Source organism: Sarcophilus harrisii, chromosome 3 (assembly GCF_902635505.1).
Source record: "Sarcophilus harrisii chromosome 3, mSarHar1.11, whole genome shotgun sequence".
NCBI lineage: Eukaryota > Metazoa > Chordata > Mammalia > Dasyuromorphia > Dasyuridae > Sarcophilus > Sarcophilus harrisii.
This window is the reverse complement of record NC_045428.1, coordinates 408,222,850-408,244,338: the sequence shown is the minus strand read 5'-3', so window position 1 is coordinate 408,244,338 and position 21,489 is coordinate 408,222,850. Positions and strand designations below refer to the sequence as shown.

At 31.8% G+C, this 21,489-nt stretch overlaps 1 protein-coding gene across 1 annotated transcript in view; it reads right to left on the bottom strand.

The window, feature by feature from the left end:
• TTC21B (tetratricopeptide repeat domain 21B) overlaps positions 1-21,489 on the bottom strand; it is a 100,018-nt gene that overhangs the window by 58,178 nt on the left and 20,351 nt on the right. The window contains exons 8-15 of the mRNA XM_012544768.1: positions 20,252-20,350; positions 19,021-19,213; positions 13,205-13,302; positions 12,701-12,901; positions 11,770-11,899; positions 10,117-10,274; positions 4,956-5,177; positions 1,616-1,854 (exon numbers count right to left, since the gene is read on the bottom strand). Of these exons, the coding sequence (XP_012400222.1) occupies positions 1,616-1,854; positions 4,956-5,177; positions 10,117-10,274; positions 11,770-11,899; positions 12,701-12,901; positions 13,205-13,302; positions 19,021-19,213; positions 20,252-20,350 (1,340 nt within the window). The remainder of the gene's footprint in view (positions 1-1,615; positions 1,855-4,955; positions 5,178-10,116; positions 10,275-11,769; positions 11,900-12,700; positions 12,902-13,204; positions 13,303-19,020; positions 19,214-20,251; positions 20,351-21,489) is intronic.

The following is a 21,489-nucleotide window of genomic DNA, read 5'->3' as shown; positions in this document are numbered from 1 at the left end:
TCAATCTGTTACCCCTCCATGATTTCACAAGTTTGTTGTTTTTCTTTCCAACAGTCATCACTGGTTAAGAATGGACTATGACCAGGAATAAACTACAGCCAATTTGTGACTACTATTCATGTTCCTATTATTCTTTGGTAATGTGCAGTAACAACCTGAATTGTTGATGATTTGTAGAATATGGTGTTATGAAAGTTGAAATCATATGATTGTGGCCAGGAGAACATTTCGCTTTTAAAAATGGGTCATTGTGTTAGGGTAAATCTTTGAATGATTGAAAACATTTTATGCATTTTCTTAAAATGCAACTTAATTTTTCTATTCCTTTAATTCAACTCAAAACTTTGGGTCCAGCTCACTGTACACGTGCAATGGCTGTCTCAAACCTATGTACAGATATATTCCCGTATCTAGCTAGATATAAAACTGAAAAACAGGAAGTTTTCATTCACTTCATTTTTTCCAAATAGATTGGCAACTAGATCTTATGAGTAAACATGGATCCCCCTGCCATGTTTTAGAGTTTCATTCAATAGGTTAATATTATTCAAAAATAGTAGCACTTAGAAGTCTTATAATCTATACAAGCATTCTTAATGTGGAGTTTATGAACTTGTTTTAAAAAATATTTTGATAATTTCCTTTGTAATCTTACATATTTTATGAACTTAAAAACATTATTTGGAGAAAGTATCTATGCTAAAAGATTCCTTGACCATAAAATCCCTCTTCCAAATATATGAGATAATATAATATATGTGATAGTATATTGTTATATTATTTTGCAAAGCAAAATGTTACATTTTTCTAGAATTTTCTAGGTAACTAAACTTTTGGAGTGATGTTTCAAAAATGTTATATGACTTGAATTTTTTTTTCAAAACTGATTCCCTACTTATCTTCTTCAGTGAACAAAATACATTAAATATGTATCGATGACTCAGTACTCTCATTATAAAAAATTACTGAAAATGTGTTTGAACAGTATGTTTAAAAAGCTACTGGGGACACCTGGGCTTTACAATGATCTTTCCCTGAGTTCCTCTAAATGATTATGTATTTCTAGGATGAAATGCTAGTTCCCTTTTCTTGAAGGTGAACTGTTTTCTATGTCAGTCTTTTGTCTATATCTACTACTACATGTAATGATGGTTGCCACTTTAGCCTTCTCCTGTCTCTTGCTCTTTTATCTCCTTTTGGCTATTACTGTTGGCTGTACCCAGAAACTGTTTTGCCTTCTTACAGATTCATGGCTATTTAGGTGCTGGAATCTGACATCTAAGAGAACTGAGGCATTATTATACTATTTTGAATTGCGAAGGCAACAGAATTATAATCTTTGTTAAAAAAAAGTTCTATGTTAGAAAAGTTCCAGTCAATGATGGTTTGTAAGGAGGGTCTAGAAGGAGATTTTGGAATGTAGCATTAGTAGTAGGAAGATGTTATAAACAAATGTTGTCATAAAGGGAAATTGGGGATTGGGGAAAAAATATAACCATGAGTAAGGGAAAATGGGGAAAGATAACCAGAGAAGATTTTGCCTTAAGGAGAAACACTTGAGAAACCAGTTTCTAGGGACAACTTGATAATTTAAAAGAGATTGTAATAATTTTACCTGTAACAGCTGGCATATAATTTTTTCTCTTTTCTATGTTTTAGATAAATGTCTGCCATTTTTTCTTTGGTTTGAATAAAATAAGGCTGCTCTGGTGTGACATTTCGGAGCATGCTTAAGGCTCGTTCAACTTCTCCTTGAGCAAGAGCTAGGTCTGCATTAGCAATAGTAACACGCAATTCTTCAGGTGTTCCAGAAAATTCATTGATGGCATCTTGCAAAATTTTTGCTGCTTCATGCTATTCAGATGAAATGAAAACATTATCTCAAGATGTATAAAAATAAATGTACATCAGAAGGGATAAATTTTCAATTATGACTAAATTATATAAACTAAACTAGATAAATAAGGCATGGACAAGAATGATTTAAGATGTCAGAATAAGAGGATAAAAAGAAATTAAGTTGTTCATACCCTACCAAAAAAACCCCCAGAAAAACTGACATAAAATAATTTCTTCCTCTGAAACGAAGATAGTGATAATACTGGGAAGAAGCATGAGAGTTTAATTCTCATGCATTTCTAGTGAAATGGTATAAAAGTAGGTAATCTGTGACAGGCAGATGAAGATGATATTGGGAATCTGAGAAGATGACTATGTCTACAATCTCTTTATAAGAAAAAGATATAGAGAATTAATAAGTATGGAAGGGTATTTCTAAGCAGTATTTTCCAGTGAAATAGTAAGGCATAATGTAGGGTTTAAGGAAGGGGTGTAGTAGGTCATGAAGGACTTTGAAAGCCAAATAGAATTTCTTATTTGAACCTACAAGTCATAGAGAGTCAACTGAGTTTATTCATTAGAGGCATAACATACATAGACACACTTTAAGAAGATAAGTTTGGCATAGAAGTGAAAGATGGACTACAGTGGAAAGAGTCTGGAGGTAAAGAGACCAAACAGCAGGTTATGATAATATTCTAGGCATGATATTATGCAGGTCTGAACCAGAATGGTAGCAGTGTCAGAGGACAGAAAGTGTGGAGTATGCTAGAGATATTACAAAAGCAAAAACAGTTCTCAGAAACACATTGGCTATGGGGGTTGAGAAAGAGTGAGTCAAGTATGATACCTAAATTGTAGGTGTGAGTGACTGGTAGGATAGTGGTACTTTTATTAATAATGGGAAAGTTAAAAAGAGAGAATTTGGGAAAAGAGTTTTTATTAATTTTTGGCAAGTTAATTTTAAGATGTAAGACATCTAGTTCAAAATATACAATAGCCATGTAGAAATGTGGGAATGTAGATCAGCAGAGAGTTTACAGTGGTAGATGGTGAATTTAAGAATCATTAGCAGACCTTTTCTTCTTCCTTTATGCTATTTCACTTGATAATTGAATTCATGGGAGCTAAAGAGTTCATCAAATAAAATAGTATAGAGTGATAAGAGCTGAACAGAATTCTGTAGACTACTCATATTTAGTGGATGTGATCTGGAAAAAGATGCAATAAAGCCTGAGAAGAAGTGGTTAGATAGGTAGGGGGAGAAATAGAAGAAGAGTAGTAGTAATATGAAAATTTATAGAAAATAGAGTATCAAGAAAAATAAGAGGGTTATTGATTGTGTCAAAGGCTGTAGAAAGGTCAAGAAGAAAGAGAATTAAGAAAAGAATTTGGAAATAAAAAGATCATTTGTCAATTTGGAAGGACTAAGTTTAGTTAAATAATGTGGTCAGAAGCCATAGTATAGACTTAAAAGAATCTAAGAGGGGAGGAAGTAAAAGCACTTAATGTAGACAGCCTTTGCAAGGAATTTAACCACAAAAGGGAGGAAAGAAATGGCACAATAGATCGAATAGATCAAGTCAGTATTTTTTGAGGATTAAAGAAACATGGGTATATTTGTAGGCAGTAGAGAAGCAGGTGATAGTCAGAAAGAGATTGAAGTGAAAGAGTAAAGATGACAGAGAAGATAATCTGCTGGAGAAGAGAGGATGGAATGGGATTACTTGCTCATGTCCAGGAGTTTGCCTTGTCAAGAAGAGCCATCTCATTATGGAATGAGGAATGAAGGGGGAGATAGTAACTTCTGGGAGATGTGAGTTGAAGAGGAGGGAAAAGACGAACACATTGATGAAGTCTCAATTTAAAATATGAGGCAATATTCTTAGATGAAGTAGACAAGGAGCAATGGGCTGTTGTGGTGAGTAGAATAGTAAGTCAATCAGACAGAAAAAAAAAGATTGCCTTGCTGTAATGAAGGTCCAGTTGAGTTTACATATAATATAAATTTGAAATGGATTCAGTAAGGATGGTTTTGTGACTTTCTCAAACTTCATTTGGCAGTAACAGAATAGAAGCAAAGGCATTGGATGGGAATAATCCAGGGCTGAAGCTTAGTAGAGCACACTGGTGGTAGCATAAGGAAGAAAGGGATTTAAAGAGAAAAGGACAATGTAGAAGCGAACTGGTTTACCACAGGATCAAAATAGGAAAGGAAGGAAAATAAAGCCAGTGTAGGGATGATGACTTGGGAAAGAATAGTGAGGATGAAGAACAGGACTTGGAATTGCAAGGCAGAGGGAATGACAACATATTGTGATCAAATAAGAATATCAAAATTCATAAACCTGGAAGTGAAGCATTTCTGGATGAAGGCAAGATACATGTAGCTAAGATGTGGTAGAATGGTCATGGGAAACAATCAAGTTGAGGAAGGAGGAGATAAAGGTTTGAAGAAGTATCAATATTATATGTTCAAGTTACCTAATATGAAGGCAAGAGTTGAGGAGAAGAGAAAGCTAGGATTTGGCAAATGATTAAATATATTGGGAGAAGAAGTATAAGGACTTAAGGATGAAAATCAGGGAGATCAAAGGATGGTAGTGAACTCAAAATAAACAGAGAAGTAAGCATTTGTTGAATTGAATATCATAGAAACATTATAATATTAATTTGTTTAATCAATAATAGCCAAGATGGTATAGAGACCCTATTTGTCCTCACATTACTTAAAAGTAGTGAGCTTTAGATAAGATACAATATGATAAAAGTGACAAGAGTATCAGTTCTAGAGTAAGAGGGCTTGGATTAAAATTCTATCTGACACTGACTTGGACAAATTTTTTAACTTTCCTAGAGCTCAGTTTCCTCAACTATAAAATAAAAGGATGGACTACATGGCATTTGAGACTCCTTCCAATTTTAAATCTACTAAATTATTCAGAATACTTAGTAAGTTTCTCCTAAAATAAAATGCAAGTGGCTCTAATTCAAGGTAATAAAAAAATTCTTGGATCTGTTGGTAGAAAGGAATGATTCTTCTTTTGTGCTTTTTGTTAAATAAGATTGACCAATAACACTATTGTCCAGTTTCTCTGAATTATATCTCTACCTACCTGTTCTCCATTTAAGCGATGGGCATCTACCAACTCAAGAAAGACTGACAAACGATGACTTGCATCAACCTCATACTTTTGGGATTTAAATTTTGAAGCTCCAATTCTTCTCATCCCGGGTAAACTCATTGCCATATGCAAAGTTTTAACAGCTTCTGCTATTTGTCCCATTTTCTTCTGTGTCTGGGCTTTTATTAAATGATATAAAGGATATTCTCTTATCTGAAAATATTTTGATATGCTTTAATTATTTGGAGATAATTTAAAAATGTTAAAATAACAATACACATTCCACATTTAAGATGAATGAAATTATTTAGGAAAAAATAAAGTTTACTTTTTTTTTTTTTTTTTTTTTTTGGTAATGAGATTTGATTTCCTTCCTCTTTTTCACTTTTATATGCTATTCACTTAGGGAAGACAAATATAAGGAAATTATCACTACTGAAGATCTCCAAATGTCCAAATTCCCCTACAGAGCAATAAAATTGTTTACTTTCATTTTCAGAAAGACTGAAAACATAAGCCCCAACAACCTTTAATAGAACTATCATTCATAAATTGCTGTTGAGTTTTATGGGTTCTCATGGTAAAGAAGCTAAGTATACAAAGAAGTTTGTGCTGGAGGTGATAAAGTACTTAAAGATAAAATCTCAAGATATCTTGAAGAGAAGAAAATTTAAAAAATAGAAAAAAGCTCATGTACAACATTTTCACTTAAGAAGACATTAACAATTATTGACCCATATGTCTGCTTTCTCATCTCTTTATATAAAACCTTTATAAAAACTGTTTATGCACACATTGAAGACATTCCAAATGAAATCATAAGGGAATATAAGACAAGCTTTCATAGGAAGTTTACTAAAGCCAAGTGTATTTTTATAATCATAAAGATGACTGAGAATTACAGAAATAGATTTTGAGAAAGCATTTGGAACAGCTCTTTTCAGCAGCAAAGTACTTAGCACATTAGCACATAAATTGTTTACCCACTGATATAAGAAAGTAACAATATTATTTTGTGGTGTGAAATGACAAATTTATGTGAAATGATGAAAAATGAAACGTGAAATGATTACAACAAAGTAAGTAAAAAAATAAAATCACTTAAAAGGAAGACGAAGCTTGAATAATGGAAACATCAATGTAGGTACTTAGAGAAGAGATAATGAAACACACCTCTTAATTTCACAGTAGACAGATTTGCTCCATTAGCACAGAATATCCTATATACCGTCAAACACAGTTACTGTATTGTATGTTTTTATCTGATGTTGTTTTTTGCCCACAACTCACCCATTCTTGAAAACTTTCACTCATGATCCATCCATCTCCATTAGCTTTCACCCTGTATACATCTCCTTCCTTTTCTGGTTAAATTCCTGGAGAAGCACAATTGATATCTCAACTTCCTTTCTTTTCTTTTTAACTGTCTGCAGACTGCCTTTTGACTTCATCATTCAACAAAAACTGAAACAAGTCTCCAAAGTTACCAATCATCTCTTACCTGCTAAATTTAATGGCTTTTTCTCAATTCTCATCCTTCTTGACTTCTCTGAAACTTTAAGACCATCAATCAGTCCTTTCTCCCTGATACTCTATTCTTTTAATTTTCACAATGCTCTCTCCAAGTTTTCCTCCTCCCCAACCACTCCTTCATTCATGCTGTTCCTATAAACACAGATGTCCTAGAAGGTGCTATCCTAGACCTTCTCTTCTCACTTCATACTATTTCATTTGATAATCTCACCAGCTCACATGGTTTTAATTATTATCTCAATATCGATCCAGCCCTAACCTCTTCTGAATTTTGATTTCATATAGGCAATTATATATGAGACATCTTGAACTTGATGTCCCATAGAGTTCTTAAATCTAATGTGTTAAAAAAAAATGAATTCAGTATCTTTCCCCTCCAAATCCTACCTTATTCTTAATTTCCCTATAATTGTTAGGGCACCATCATCCAGTCATCCACGTTCACAATACTGGTGCTATTTTCTATTCTTCACTTTTCACCAAATATATCCAAAATACTGTTAAGGCCTGAGAGTTCTACTTTTGTAATATCTGTGGTACATTCCTCAATCTCTGATGCTGGTGATACCCTCAAATCACGTCATACCTGAAATAATGCAATAGCTTTCTGGTTGGTTTCACTGTCTCAAGTCTCTCCCTACTTCAATCCATCTTCCAATAAGTCATCAAAGAGATCTACTAAAGCATTGGTATGATCACGTTATCTTTTTATTTAATATACTCTAGTGACTCCCTATTAACTCCAAGATCAATGAAAATGCTTTTTTGCTTGACCCTCAATAACCTGGCTCTAGCCTATCTTTCTAATCTTCTTATAGTTTACTTTTTGATTAGTGACACTGTCTTCCTTGGTATTCCTGCACCATATCATTCATGTATTTTCACTGACAAGACTTCATGTCTGGAATGTTCTCTCCTCATTTCTGCCTTCTAATGTGCCTACAGGAAATCTTTCCTGATTCTAATTTATCCTGCATATACACTCATATTTTATAGAGTTGTTTTTTTATATTGTTGTTTTACCTTCCTTCCCCCTTTCCACTAGCTTGTGAGCTCCTAGAAGGAAAGATTTGTCTCTCTTTGTATTTCTACTCTTTATCACAGAGTCTGGTACATGGTACATAATAAACAAAAGAAGGTTCGTTTCGAAGGAAAGTAGAAAAGTGACTTAAAGAAAAAAGGCATCAATAAACATAATTTTTTTTTTTAAAGAAAAGTATCTATTATACAAGGGAAAAAATTATTTGGCTCAGAAGAGTAAAATGTAGTTTTAAAAGCTCTTCTAAGATAAGCATACTTTATCTTTTCAAAATTACACAAAATTCCATTATGGACATGACTACAGAAATAACTTTGTTCAATGGTAGCTAATAAATATAGAAATAGAGTGGTGTACTCAAGCCAAATGTTCACCAATATCATGGAAAATGTCCAGTGTAAGATCTGAATAGAAGTACTTCCCATCAACAGTAAAGTTCTCCAAATGGGAGACAAAGGAGTAATCTAGTGTCAAAACTTGAAACACTATGAAGTCTCCTCAGTTAATTACACTGTAATTTAAAGGCAACTGATCTAGTCATTCACACACACACACACACACACACAAAAAAAAAAAAAAAAAAAAAAAAAAAAAAGAATTAAAGATGCACATTACCAGAAATGTAGCAGCTCAGTGAATTTGCCCTAACATACATATCTTGAATAATGCTTCAGAGAGAGAATGAGAGGGATCTAAAATTGAAATCAGGATGCATTACAAGAGAACTGTTCAGTTCTGCACACATATATTGCATCTAGTATATACTGTGCCATATTTAACATGTATAAGACTGCTTGCCATCTAGGGGAGGGGGTGGAGGGAGGGAGAGGAAAAATCGGAACAGTAGTGAATGCAAGGGATAATGTAAAAAATTACCCAGGTATAAGTTCTGTCAATTAAAAAGTTATTAAAAAAAAAAAAAAGAAATGCATTGTATTTTGGAAAATGTGCAGGCCTTTCAAATTTACCAACATACCCATTTTCAAAGACCTATTTTGTTTTAGTAAGAATCTTGAAAAGATAGTCTTAGAAGAATAAAATTATTAAAAACTCAAAGGGCAACAGAAATATTCATGGCAATCAAGAGTGGAACATGTGAAAGGTGATGACATTTTTAGAATTAGAGCAAAAGATATCAAAGATATGGGGCACTTAGGTGGCACTGTCAATAGAGCGCCAGCCCTGAAGTCAGGAGGACTTGCCTCAGACACTTAACACTTAACACTTCCTAGCTGTGTGACTCTGGGCATGTAACTTTAACCCCAATTATCTTAAATAAATAAATAAATAAAAAAGATATCAAGGATATGTATAGTCAGAAAAGGCAGTGTTGGGTGAATCAGAGTAAAAGAGAAAACAAAGAAATGAATAATTTCAATGGCATATTTGACTTATAAACCTTATTTTTTTTAAAAAGAGGGTTCTAGGAAATTGTGTTGATGGAAATTCTCTATGAAAGATTTATTGTATAACAAATGTAGAACAGGATAAAAAGTATTATCATTTGTGGAAAATCCACATGAATAAAATTACAGAACATTCACAGCAATCAAATATTATTTGAGTTTCTGGACACTGACTTTTTTTTTTTTTTTGAGGAGGGGGCAGAGTTTAGGAATGTAATGTAAAATTATGTCCTTTTTTCTTTCCAAAAATTTACAGCATACTTTATTCAAATGAACCTTTTAATACTACCCCTATGTATAAAGTTACAAGAGACTGGCTTCTACACTGGAGACTGCAAAGACTCCTAAGAAAGTAAGCATATAGAGTAGTAACTTGGGCAATACTGTGACATAAGGCTAGTAAAGAAGACACAAAATAATGAAAAATAAGGTTCACTGTTTAGAAGAGGAAGGATATGAGACCTTTTCGTTATTTCTATAAAACAGCATATGTTGCACTCCCTCTTTGTAACTTTGTTTTACCAAAATGGCTGATGATTAAGTTCTATAAGAATCTATAAAATTCTATAAATGATTATTACAAGAAGATTGTGTAATTCCCTACATTGTTACATGATGACTAGCCTTTTCCTTTGAAATAAGTTTAAGACTGAACTCACTCTTCAATGCCAGGGGACACAATGCTAGAGGATAATTATATATAAATAAGTAGGACAAAATATATATCTCTATATATAGATATATAATATGTATCTTTATTATATATCTATATAACAAAATATATATCTATATATGAGCTCCATATATCTACATGTTTACTTATGCCATGAAATGATGACAAGAAAATGTGTTAAAAATAAATAGTTTCAAAACAAAAAAATAAACAAAAAACTCAAAATGACAAGATAGAACTTAATTATGACATCATTCTACAAAACACATTATACCACAGTTCAAAATTTCTCAGTCATTATACAAAATCAGTGACAGGATTTACCAACATTTTTTTTAATGGTTTAATTAATTTAAAAATTATTTCACTCTAAAATATAATGTATAAGGTAAATTTAAATTATAAGTGAAAAAATTGCTTTAAAATTAAATAATTCTTAAAATTTACTTTAAGTTCCATGGAGTGTAATAATCTTAACCCATTTAAGTCTGGAGAACTCACCTCAAAATTATAACTCAGACAAAGTTCAAGAGATTGGGAGCACAATTTAAAATTATCTTGAGATAAATAAACTTGAGCCATAAGAAGATGAGCATCTGCATAGGAAGGATTGTGCTCTAGGCAGTGCTGTAGGTTACTATAGGATGCTTCAATATCACCTAATAATGCAAACAAAACATTACAAAAAACTATAATTGAAACATTTAAGAATTTAGGGATATTTCTATAGGAGACAACTGTTAATTCAAAACATATCTCTGAATGATTGGTTCTTTTATCACAAAGACAAAGCTACAGGTTGGTCAGATTTGTTCTAAACTATAAAACTATATCTTTAATTCATGTTGGTCAAAAGATAAGTATAAATAACTATCATGAGCTCTTTTCAGTTCTGATAAGGTTAGAGCTTGGCCAAAAGGTAACAGGTTGGTGATAATTCTAGGAGTCAAGGGATATTGAAGACTTTTATCTACCATTGACTTAGTAAAATTCACAAATGATAATAGCTTATGAAAATATTTTTGCTCTGCACAGTTGTATTCAATGTTCCTTTAGCTGGAACACATGTTAAGGTTTTTGTTTTCTGGAGGGAAGATAGGGTACCAGGGAATCTTTAATTAAATGAGCTTGATTCCTACAAAATTCATTAACTGAGATATCACTAGATTGTGGTAAATATATATTAATTTTTAAGATAAAGAAAAAATACTGAATGCATTAACCACAATAAAGGAGTCCTCAGTTTTATCATACAAAAGTAGCTCAATGAAAATAACATCAATGACTGCAATTGATGAATAAGAAATTAGAGAGTGAATCCTGAGGGATGGATCTTAGTATCTAGTCTAGGGATTTCAAAATGAATTTTTCTAAGTCTGGTCATATGAGTATATCCTTTAATTAATAATTATTGTGAAGACAGAGATTTTCCATTTGCATTGCACTCTTGCTTATATAGAAGAGAAAATGAATACCCAAAGAAGTTATGTGACTCCCAGTATACCACAGAGCTACTTACTAGTGGTAGAGCTAGGCTTTGAAATCAAGTTTCCTGATTCACAGTCCAGTGTGTTTTTCCTATTCCACATAATAAAAATTACTGGATTAGATGGCTAGCTCCTTAAAACTAATTTCTTCCCTAAAAGCTCTTCAGGACTATTTTATTTAGCATACAAACTTGTTTGAGGCTAAAAAAGGAAGTATTAAATGCTACCTGTGCTTATATTTATACCTACATAGCTTCTGTGATAACTCTGCTATTTTTAGAAGTTAAAAAAAGTTGGTCAAAGAAGGCAACTACTTAATGTATTCCAATTATCTACAAAACAATACTTGTAGTCACAACTGCCTGCATCTGAAAGTACCAATCTAGACTTGATGTTCTCATACAGTCTCTAGCCTGATTTAATTGTGTTTTTTCCAGAGTCTATTTTATGGTCAATGTTTAATACTAGTTAATCAAATCTAAAGATATGATTATATACTTTATTTTAATTTTAATCAAATATATATACATGAAGGACAACCATATAATTTATTTAACTCCATTGAAAATTCACTTTGTCAATATAATGGGCAAAAATGTTACTTAAGGAAATTTAATTTTAAAAAATACACACACACACATACACATTCACACATACACACAGCTACCTGATAAATATTTCACTTTTGCAATTAGGAAAACAGCTTGCAGAAGACCTGGTACAGTTCTTACAATAGTCTCTAAGACTGAGGTACAGTGTCTGAGAAGCAGAGAAGGTGGTTGCCCAGGACTTGCAGGCTAACAATAAAAACAAATTAGATGATTAACTCTTACCATAAGTTTATAATGCTTTTCTCCAACCGAATGTACAAATTCTTATTCTCTGCAAGAAGACTTTGGTTTAAGTCTTACCTCTGAAATATATTGGTTAATATATTTAAGTACCATTTTCCCAGAAGTTTTTGATAAATAGTGCAGTGTTTTCCCCAATAATTGGTGTTTGGGGGTTGATTTGAATTATGATATTGTATCTTATGTTTCTGTTTCACTGATCAACTTCTGTTTTTTAAAATATATATCCATTAAAAAAAATCATCACTGTTGTGTAGCCTCATATGATACAGTACTGCTAGATCCCTTCCTTCCTATTTTATCCCTCCTCATGATTTCCTTTGAGATACCTTTTGTTTTTTCACTTTCATGTTGTTAGTGCTTTGTTTAGTCATCTAAAATAATCCTATGGTAGTATGATTAGCAGGACAATGGATATGTAAATTAATTTAGGTAGTTTTGTCATAAATTATAGTACTTATTTTTTCAATTAATTTTAGTTGAATATTTAGATGGTTTATTAGTAAAATAACAATCTCAAAAAGTGAGCACTTTTTTCTTCTCTATGCTTATTTACTCAGTTCTTTTTCTGGCCTTCTTGCTAATAAATTTCTAGAATTATTTCAAGAAATACTGGCAACAATACTCTTGATACAGAAAATCAGATACATGGGCTCAGTTTTATTATGAACTAACAGGGAGGCTAGATACTTTTTGTGAGTTTCAGCTAAATCAATCACTAAAATAAAAGGAACCAATATTACTTACCTGAGTTGGACAGAAATTCAGATACTCTGTAACAATTTCTAATAAAAAGTCAGGATTTAACTTTTCAAAGTACTGTATACCAAATGGTAAGGCTTGCAAGTTAGAGAAATGTGTATCCAGGACATCATTTAACAAATTAATGACCTCTTCTTGTGGTTTATGTTCCTTCATGGCTAGTACTGCATGCAAAAAGGTCAATTCCTAAAAGAATAAGTAGTTGATTGAGATTTGGAATAGACATATAAAATGCTATTAATGAGTAATTTTTATGCTCTAATATAATCATTAGCTTCCATATTTGAAGTTAAAAACCTTTCAGTCATATATAATTTTGCACATAGCTAATAAACAAAGAACTTGCTTGATGTTAAAAAAAAAAAACTATTATGCATTGATAAAATACTGTCTTTACTAGATAGAAAGCTTGATTTTTAAGTCTCATTTTTTCAAATTAGCATTTGCCTTGCATTATTAACTATAAGTCTAGCTGAAATAAAATCTTACCGCAGTTTTCCCAATGGACTGCTGAATTTCATTAAGGAATTCAAGTTGATGACCTGCATCCTGTATTTGCCCTTCTATTAGCTGACATCGAATAATTCCTATAAAAGAGGAAAACTATTCAAACTTAGTATCATCTTTGTAATAGCTCCAAATCAAAATTAACTCAAGGGACTTCAGACTGAAGAAAAATACTATTTTGTCATCTTTTGCCAAAAAGAGAGAATGGTGTGGTCAGTTTCTTATTATTTAGTAGCTTACACAAAAGAAAATGGTATCTACCTTGAGATATTTAATTATAAATTAGATTAAAAAGACTTTATAATTGGAGAAAATAATATTTTGTTGTATACAATAAAATATTATTTTCTCCAAACATGATTTTGAAATGTTCTTTGCTATTTGAATATAAGGAATTAGAGAATTAGATGAAAAATAGTAAAATAGCAAAAAATAAGTAAAATAAGCATCATCCCCAACTTCCCCCCCCCACCACAATGTATAAACAATTCAAATTTTACAGAACAGAATTTAGAACTTAAAGAATTGATAAAATAGGGACCATAGCCAGATGCTATACATGCCAGTAATTCTATTTTCCCATCAACTGTTATATAAAAGTTTCTTTCAGCCAAAATGACTTGGATAGAGTAGAGTATATGTAAGAGAACTTGCATAAGCATGCCCCTACATGATTTTTACTGCACATAATGGCCTCTCAGAATTATCCTCTTCTGTTGCTTAAGCAGAGCAGAGAAAAAAGAGGGGGAAAACATTTAAAGAAATTAAAACAGAAAGCTATTCAAAATTATTACATTTTTCTATTAGCTCAATACTGCTACTTTGGTCTGGACTTGTGATTTCATCAGTGCAGATGAACTTCTGATGAGGAAAACTTTATCAATACAGATTAGCAGCTGATCTATAATTAAGGGTATATAGTAAATGCTTTTATGGGCTCTAGCTTTTTAAATTTTCAATGTATTTATACTTCAGAAATCATCAAATGCTATAAATCGGGGCTTGATTTATTATTTTGTTGATTGTCTAGATTTTAAAGTATTGGGAAAACCCATTAAAAATGTAGATTAAATTTAAAAGTGTATTATGGTACATTCCTCTCTCTCCCCACTCCTACCCTATTACTCACAGCTGGTTGTTGCACATTTATGAGCATATCACTGTCTAGTCTTAAGAGTTCTGCCTGAGACATTAAGAGGGTATATTATTTACTGACAGTCACAGAGCTATCATATTAGAATCAGCACTTGAATACAAATCTTCCAGATTCTAAGGTCATTTTTTTCTCTCTTAAAAAGTAACCTAATTAGAAATACTCAGAGAAAAAAGTATGCAGTTCTGTTTCTACACATTATTCATAAATATTTAGAGAACCTTATGGAGTATTGGTAAAAGCAAAAGCAGTTCCATCTTTAACCAAATTTGTGACTGAAATATGTTCTCTACTTATCTTGATAGTAGTGAATGAATTGCCTCGACTTATTGTAAAGACTTTATATGTATTAGTAAATTTCCATATACTTGGAGGAAAATATCCACACTATCTTTAAATATATTTATTTATACATTCACTGCATCCTATATTCAGCACACAACAAAATATTATTTTCTCCAAACATAAAGTCTTTTAAATCTAATTTAAGAATATGAAAATAAGTTGCATCTGTCAATTCCCCATACTAATGAAATCATAGGTTTACAGGAGATCATTATATACCTCAACAACAATACTGTATGAGGATGTATTCCGATGGAAGTGGATTTCTTCGACAAAGAGAAGATCTAACTCAGTTTCAATTGATCAAGGATGGACAGAAGCAGCTACACCCAAAGAAAGAACACTAGGAAATGAATGTAAACTGCTTGCATTTTTGTTCTTCTTCCCGGGTTATTTATACCTTCTAAATCCAATTCTCCCTGAGCAACAAGAGAACTGTTCGGTTCTACACACATATATTGTAACCAAGATCTACTGTAACCTATTTAACATGTATAGGACTGCTTGCCATCTGAGGGAGGGAGTGAAGGGTGAGAGGGGAAAAATCGGAACAGAAGTGAGTGTAAGGGATAATGTAAAAAATTATCCTGGCATGGGTTCTGTCAATAAAAAGTTATTAAAAAAAAAAAAAAGAAATCATAGATTTAATGCCTATCCCTATCTCTTAAGATGACTATCAGATTTGCTTTTCTGAATTCATTTGAGATATGATTCATTTTAACAACTCATTTTAATGGTGTCAATCTTTATATGTCAAAAATATTTCTAGAAAACAATGCTATCAACTTTCTGATCCATTTGTTAAAAGAAATATCTCCAGAGGTCATCTAATTTTTAACAGATGGGAGAAGAGAAAACTTAAACAGAGTAACTAAAGAGGAATTTGATGGTTTTAGGAAAGTAATTCTCAGGGTCCACCAAAAATTAAGTGATTATTATTATTTAATCAATTGAGTGGTTATCTGAACTTTCTTACTATGGTGGAATTCTGTCTTTTGGGGGAAAATACTATAAGTTATGTGAGAAAAATGGCTTTGAGTAAGAGATTTGCAAAGGCATGATGGATTTCTGTACCTCTAGATTTTCCATACAGAGAAATTTAGAATAAATAAATCTGAGATTTTAGAAATGAGTATAGTTTAAATCTCCTTGCTATAAATATGTTATATCTTCACTAAGATATATTTTGGGTTCTTTTTTGTGTCCAGTCACTTGAATAGAAAAGAAAGCTTAATAGCTCATATTTCTATTTTACAGGTATGAAAACTGGAGACCAAGACTAAGTAAATTGTTATAGTATGTTAGAGATAGAAGGGATTTTGCCAATAATCTATTTTAAATACCCTTGTGCAGATGGGGAAATAAAGGTGGGGAAAAATGGTTTGAACAAACCAGTGTTTTACAAGTCATTCATTAACAGCAGAGATGGGATATGATCTTAGGTTAATCACATTCAAGTCCAGCACTCTTTCTCTTTGGTCCTTTATTGAAATAGCCTTCTGATTAGTTTCTCAGTATCCAATTCCCTTTCCAATTCATCTTCTACAAGTGGGCAAAAGTGATATTTCTAAATCATAAATTTAATCACAAAACTCCTTCTCAAGAAGAATAAGAAGCTCTTTTTGTCTTTAGGATAAAGTTATGCTTAGATTTGAAAGCCCTTCACAATCTTACTCCAGCCTACTTTTCTATGCTTAACTCCTGTATTCTCCTTCCTTCACTCAATATTCCAAGTCAGACTAACTTACTTGCTATTGAGGACATTCCACTTCTCATCTTGGTGCCCCTGAACAGCTCATTCACAATGTTCAGAATGTATGTTTTCCTCACCTCTGTCTTAAGGAATCTCTGGCTTCAAGACAGACTCCCTGTAAAAAGGTGAAACCTTTCTCCCCCAACTTCTAATACCATTCCTCCAACAATTACTTTGCATAAATTTTACATTTAATTTTCTGTGTACATGGCTTTATTCCCAATGGAATGTAAACTCACCATGAGCAGAAATGGCTTCATGGTTTTATTCCCTTTTATCCACAGTGCCAAGCACAAGTACACAACAGAAACTTAATAAATGCTTATTGAAGCAATAACAGTTAAATAACTATGAAACTACTCTAATTGTTGTCAATAAATCTTCCATCTATTTTTCACTTTCCAGTACCAATAATTTGTTTAAATAGATCAAATAGGAATTGTTTTAATTACACATCTTTTTTTCTCACTTTTATTCTTCAAGTTTTTGTAATGATTTTTATATTTGCTCAAACAAGTCTGACTATAACAGACAGATGATTAAGGAATAATCCTCTATTGTGTATCTCATTATCTGTGTACACACTACTTCCCTGTGATAAACTCCTTGAGAACAAAAGAAAAGACTGTTTTGTGGTTGCATTCCCAATGCTTAGCATGTCTTATACATTGTATCACTTAAATTATTGGTGAATGAATGACACCCACATCCAAAATAAGTCATTTCTTCCCTGAAAAGATATAATCAATGCCAATGACTTTCAAATGATGTTAGTTGATGCTTGCTCTGTTCCATTTATTCAGATTGAGAAAATTCTCAAGTACTTTTTTGAGAGATTTGAGAGATTCTCTAAGAGTAAGTCCATGATGCACAGCTGTGAAGCTTCTGTAGTCTACAAAAAAAGATCTTGGTGTTTTTTATTCCTTTATGCCCTCAAGTTTTCCAATATATTTTTCACTTTTCTAACTATTCCCACTTTGGTATAAAATCAACAGTGATTTACTGAATTTTACTTATTAGGTTTTCCATTTAATTTTTCCATCTCTTTCTCCAAAATAAGATATATCGATCCATAAGGTTAAATTATTTTCATGTTGATCTTTTGGCAAATTTTGAACTACAGTAAGAAACTAAACAATATCCAATTAAATGTTTCTTACTGCTTCTTATTGCCTAATGAAACCAATTCTGCCAATTTTTTCTTCTCTGCTTCTTCAAAGAAACTGAGCCATGCTTCCATTTAACTATGGCATTCTCCTATCTTCTGGTTTCATTTATAGTGATAATGCCACGATTCATATGATTAATTTCTGTAAGAATACATGAACTCATTGTTTATTGGGAAAGGATCTTAATTTTTTAGTACCAATAGTATAAATTATTATTTTAGAATATTAAAAATTTTATGATCTTTTAGCATCTTCTGTCTTCATTTTCATTACATGGCTGTCATCACTACAAAATATAGGTGGCACAAGACTAAGGTCTATTTTACATTTTTCTTTTTTTCACAAGTTGTCATGGCCAAAGGATTCATCATCAAATGGACAGTCTACTAGCAACGATCCTCTAAAAACAAACACAGTATATTGCTAAAAGTATACCTGAATTATTTTCTGCATGATGTACCTTCCAAGGATTTATACTTTGCTAGTGAAGAAGGGACCCTGAAACTCTAAAAATATTTAAAGGAGAAAATCTCCTTCAAATCTGCCTCAGTGAGAGACCCTGCCATGTTAGCTATAAAAGGAATTCCAATCCTATAGAATTGAAGAAACTCATTGAATTCTATTCAAATTCAGCTCAAGCTGAATCCCAGATTGTAGAACTCCACCCATGAGTTCCTTTTCAGCTTGTAGCTAAAGCTCCTATTATAAAAAGAGCCAATCTAAAATCTTCTCTTTACAGAGGCTCCAAACATGCCAGCTATGCCATGCTTGCTATGCCAAGGAACCTCTGTCCACTGGAATATTCCTTTTCCAGTGTCACCCTCTCTTTACCCTCACTTATTTCCCTAACCAGACTTCACGCCTCTCTGTCAGGATTTCTAACCCTACTTCCAAATTCCTATAATAAACCTCTTTTATCAATCTAGGTTTTTGGGTCTATAAATTCTTTTACAGAGAATCTCTGTGCTGCCAGAAGGGAGTTCCCCAAAAACTCCCTACCCTTGCACTGAATCCCAAGGGGGTGCAGGGGAACCAAACCTCTCCATCTGGTTTCCTGAACCTTGAACCTGCCACTAGACTTTACCATTTAACTCCCTGACCACCAGAAACTCTAATCTCATTTCGGTTCCCTAAATCTAGACCTTATCACTAGCACAGCCTTTGAGAATTTAGTTTACCTCTATTATGCTAAATAAAATATTAAAGTAGAACTCTGTGGGGGCACTTAAAGTCTTTTAAAATTATGAATAAATGTATTACATATTATGAATAATAAGTATTACATTTACTCTTTTTAAAGCATTTTAAATGGAATATTAAGCAGACCATAATTCTTTGAGTTGATATTAAGAAAAAGTTGAAAGGTGTGCTATCATACCAATTAGTGCAGACACACTGGTCTCATCAAGTGTCATTGCAGTTTTATACCATTTAAGTGCTTCTTTAACTTTTCCTTGTAATATCATTTGATATCCAAGTTCCGTAGCAAATTCTGCATCGTGAGGAGTTAAACCAAATGCTCTCTCAACTAGTACTTGAGTTTTCTGAAGGATAAATTGATTCCTTCCACACTAAAACAAAATAAAACAGTAATATTGTGAGGAAAATTAACTATAATTACTCATGTGGAAAATTCTCTTAATATACATGTTCCAATGAAGTAATTTGACTAGATTTTTAATGATCATCCTAGAGGTTATAAATTTATTTGAGAACTATCCTTCAAAGTAATATTTATTCCAAGGAGACTGCCTCAAATTTATTACACCATCTTCATAATCAAGTTAGACAATATTATTTACAATGGTAATATAGTTAGATTAAATGTACCACCTTCCAAGGTCACTAAATATTACTGTAAAGTAATACTTCTAAAACTATACAAATATTTAAAAAATCATTTAAAATTACCAACATTTTAAAAAATAAATTAGGTTATAATTAATAAAGAAAAATTTTAAACTTGAATTAACTGAGTATGCCCCAATTTGCTAAGCAAAAAGAAAATTTTGGAAAACTGAATAAGTTTTTGCATACAGATTTACTCATTAGGCTACACAAACTCTTCCAAACATGAAATTTATAGTAAAGACATGAAAACTTCAATGATGATATTTAAAAATCATTTTCTCCTGTAAATTTTTTAAATTTAAATTATAATTGTCCTTTGAGGTTCAGTACACATGCTGTCTCTTTCATAAAAACTTTTGTGAGTTAGCCAACCAAATTTAAATGTTTCCTGCTGGAATTTTCATAAAACTTTTAAATCACTCATACATTTTTGCATTCAGGTATTTATTTAAATATCATTCTTCCTTGTAGTGGAACTCTTTGAGAGCAAAGACAATGTTTCATTCATCTTTTATTCTTCCTTCTTGCCTCACAGCTTCTCCCAGCACAATGCTAGAATACAGTAGGCATTTAATACATATTTTTAATTGAATAAAAAGGACATCTTTAAGAGGAAAAAAATGTCAATAATGTTGTTCTTACAAGTTAAAAGTGTTAAATTACTGCTATGTAGTAATTGCCATCCTATTTTTAAATCTTAGAGAAAAAGAAAAATATATGTATCTTGATTTAGAAAATAAGGAAATCTAAATTCTTACAGTTCTGCAGAAAGTTAATGCCATATTGTAAAAAAGTTGAGCGTTATGTGGTTCCATTATATCTAATGCTCTAATTAAATCTCCCAGCTTGTTGGCAGCCTAGAAAAAAAATGTAAATAGTAAAATTGTAAAATATATACCAAAAAGAAGTTATAAGTCTACACATATTTAGGAAATATACAATTATTGCCACATTATAGTTTGATGTATTATATGTACATTAGGTACATTTAAAATCATATTATCAATGTCTCTTAAATATAAGAGATTGTCATTTTCACCTTTTTTGATGAGGTTTAAAAAGAAACAGAATAGAGACAAATTGTTATCCTGGTTTCATTCTTTTATATTCAATATTTTTAGATTTTTGTACAAGTGAACAAAACAACTAGTTTTTGTAGTTGAACACAAGTTTTAGGATCTAAGTTCATCTTCTATAAGCTCCCTTAAAGCACCCTTACTAGGAGAGAGGACAAAGATAACAGGCCTATCATATTGTTTCCTCCATGATTTTGGTCTCTTTTTGAGCTCTAAAACATAAAGCATTTCTTTTCATTTCATATGGAGATTAAAACATTAATATTCTAACGCTTATTAAATCTATTGTTCTTAAGTTTTTATGGATTGATGAAAGGTCCAGGCAATTGTGGACAATGGTTTAATTTGTGAAAACAGTCTGGTTCTACAAGACTTTTTGATTGAGCTCTCCAGAATATTTTGAAGATATTTCCTTAAAACAGGCTTTTTTTGTCAGATTTAAATAACTGGAAAAATATTAAGTACTCTTGGATAGGCTGAGCGAATGTAATAAAGATGACAATACTCCCTAAACTAATTTATTTATTTAGTGCTATACCAATCAGACTCCCAAGAAACTATTTTAATGATCTAGAAAAAATAACAACAAAATTCATATGGAAGAACAAAAGGTTGAGAATCTCAAGGGATTTAATGAAAAAAAAAATCAAATGAAGTTGGCCTACCTGTACCTGATCTAAAACTATATTATAAAGCAGCAAAACCAAAACCATTTGGTATTGGCTAAGAAATAGATTAGTTGATCAGTGGAATAGGTAAAATAGACAATAACTATAGCAATCTAGTGTTTGACAAACCCAAAGAGCCCAACTTTTGGGATAAGAATTCATTATTTGACAAAAAATAGGCTTTTTTTTTGTCATTATATAAAAAAACAGAGATATTTTGGCATGTAATTCTAGCCACTAGGTCATATTTTA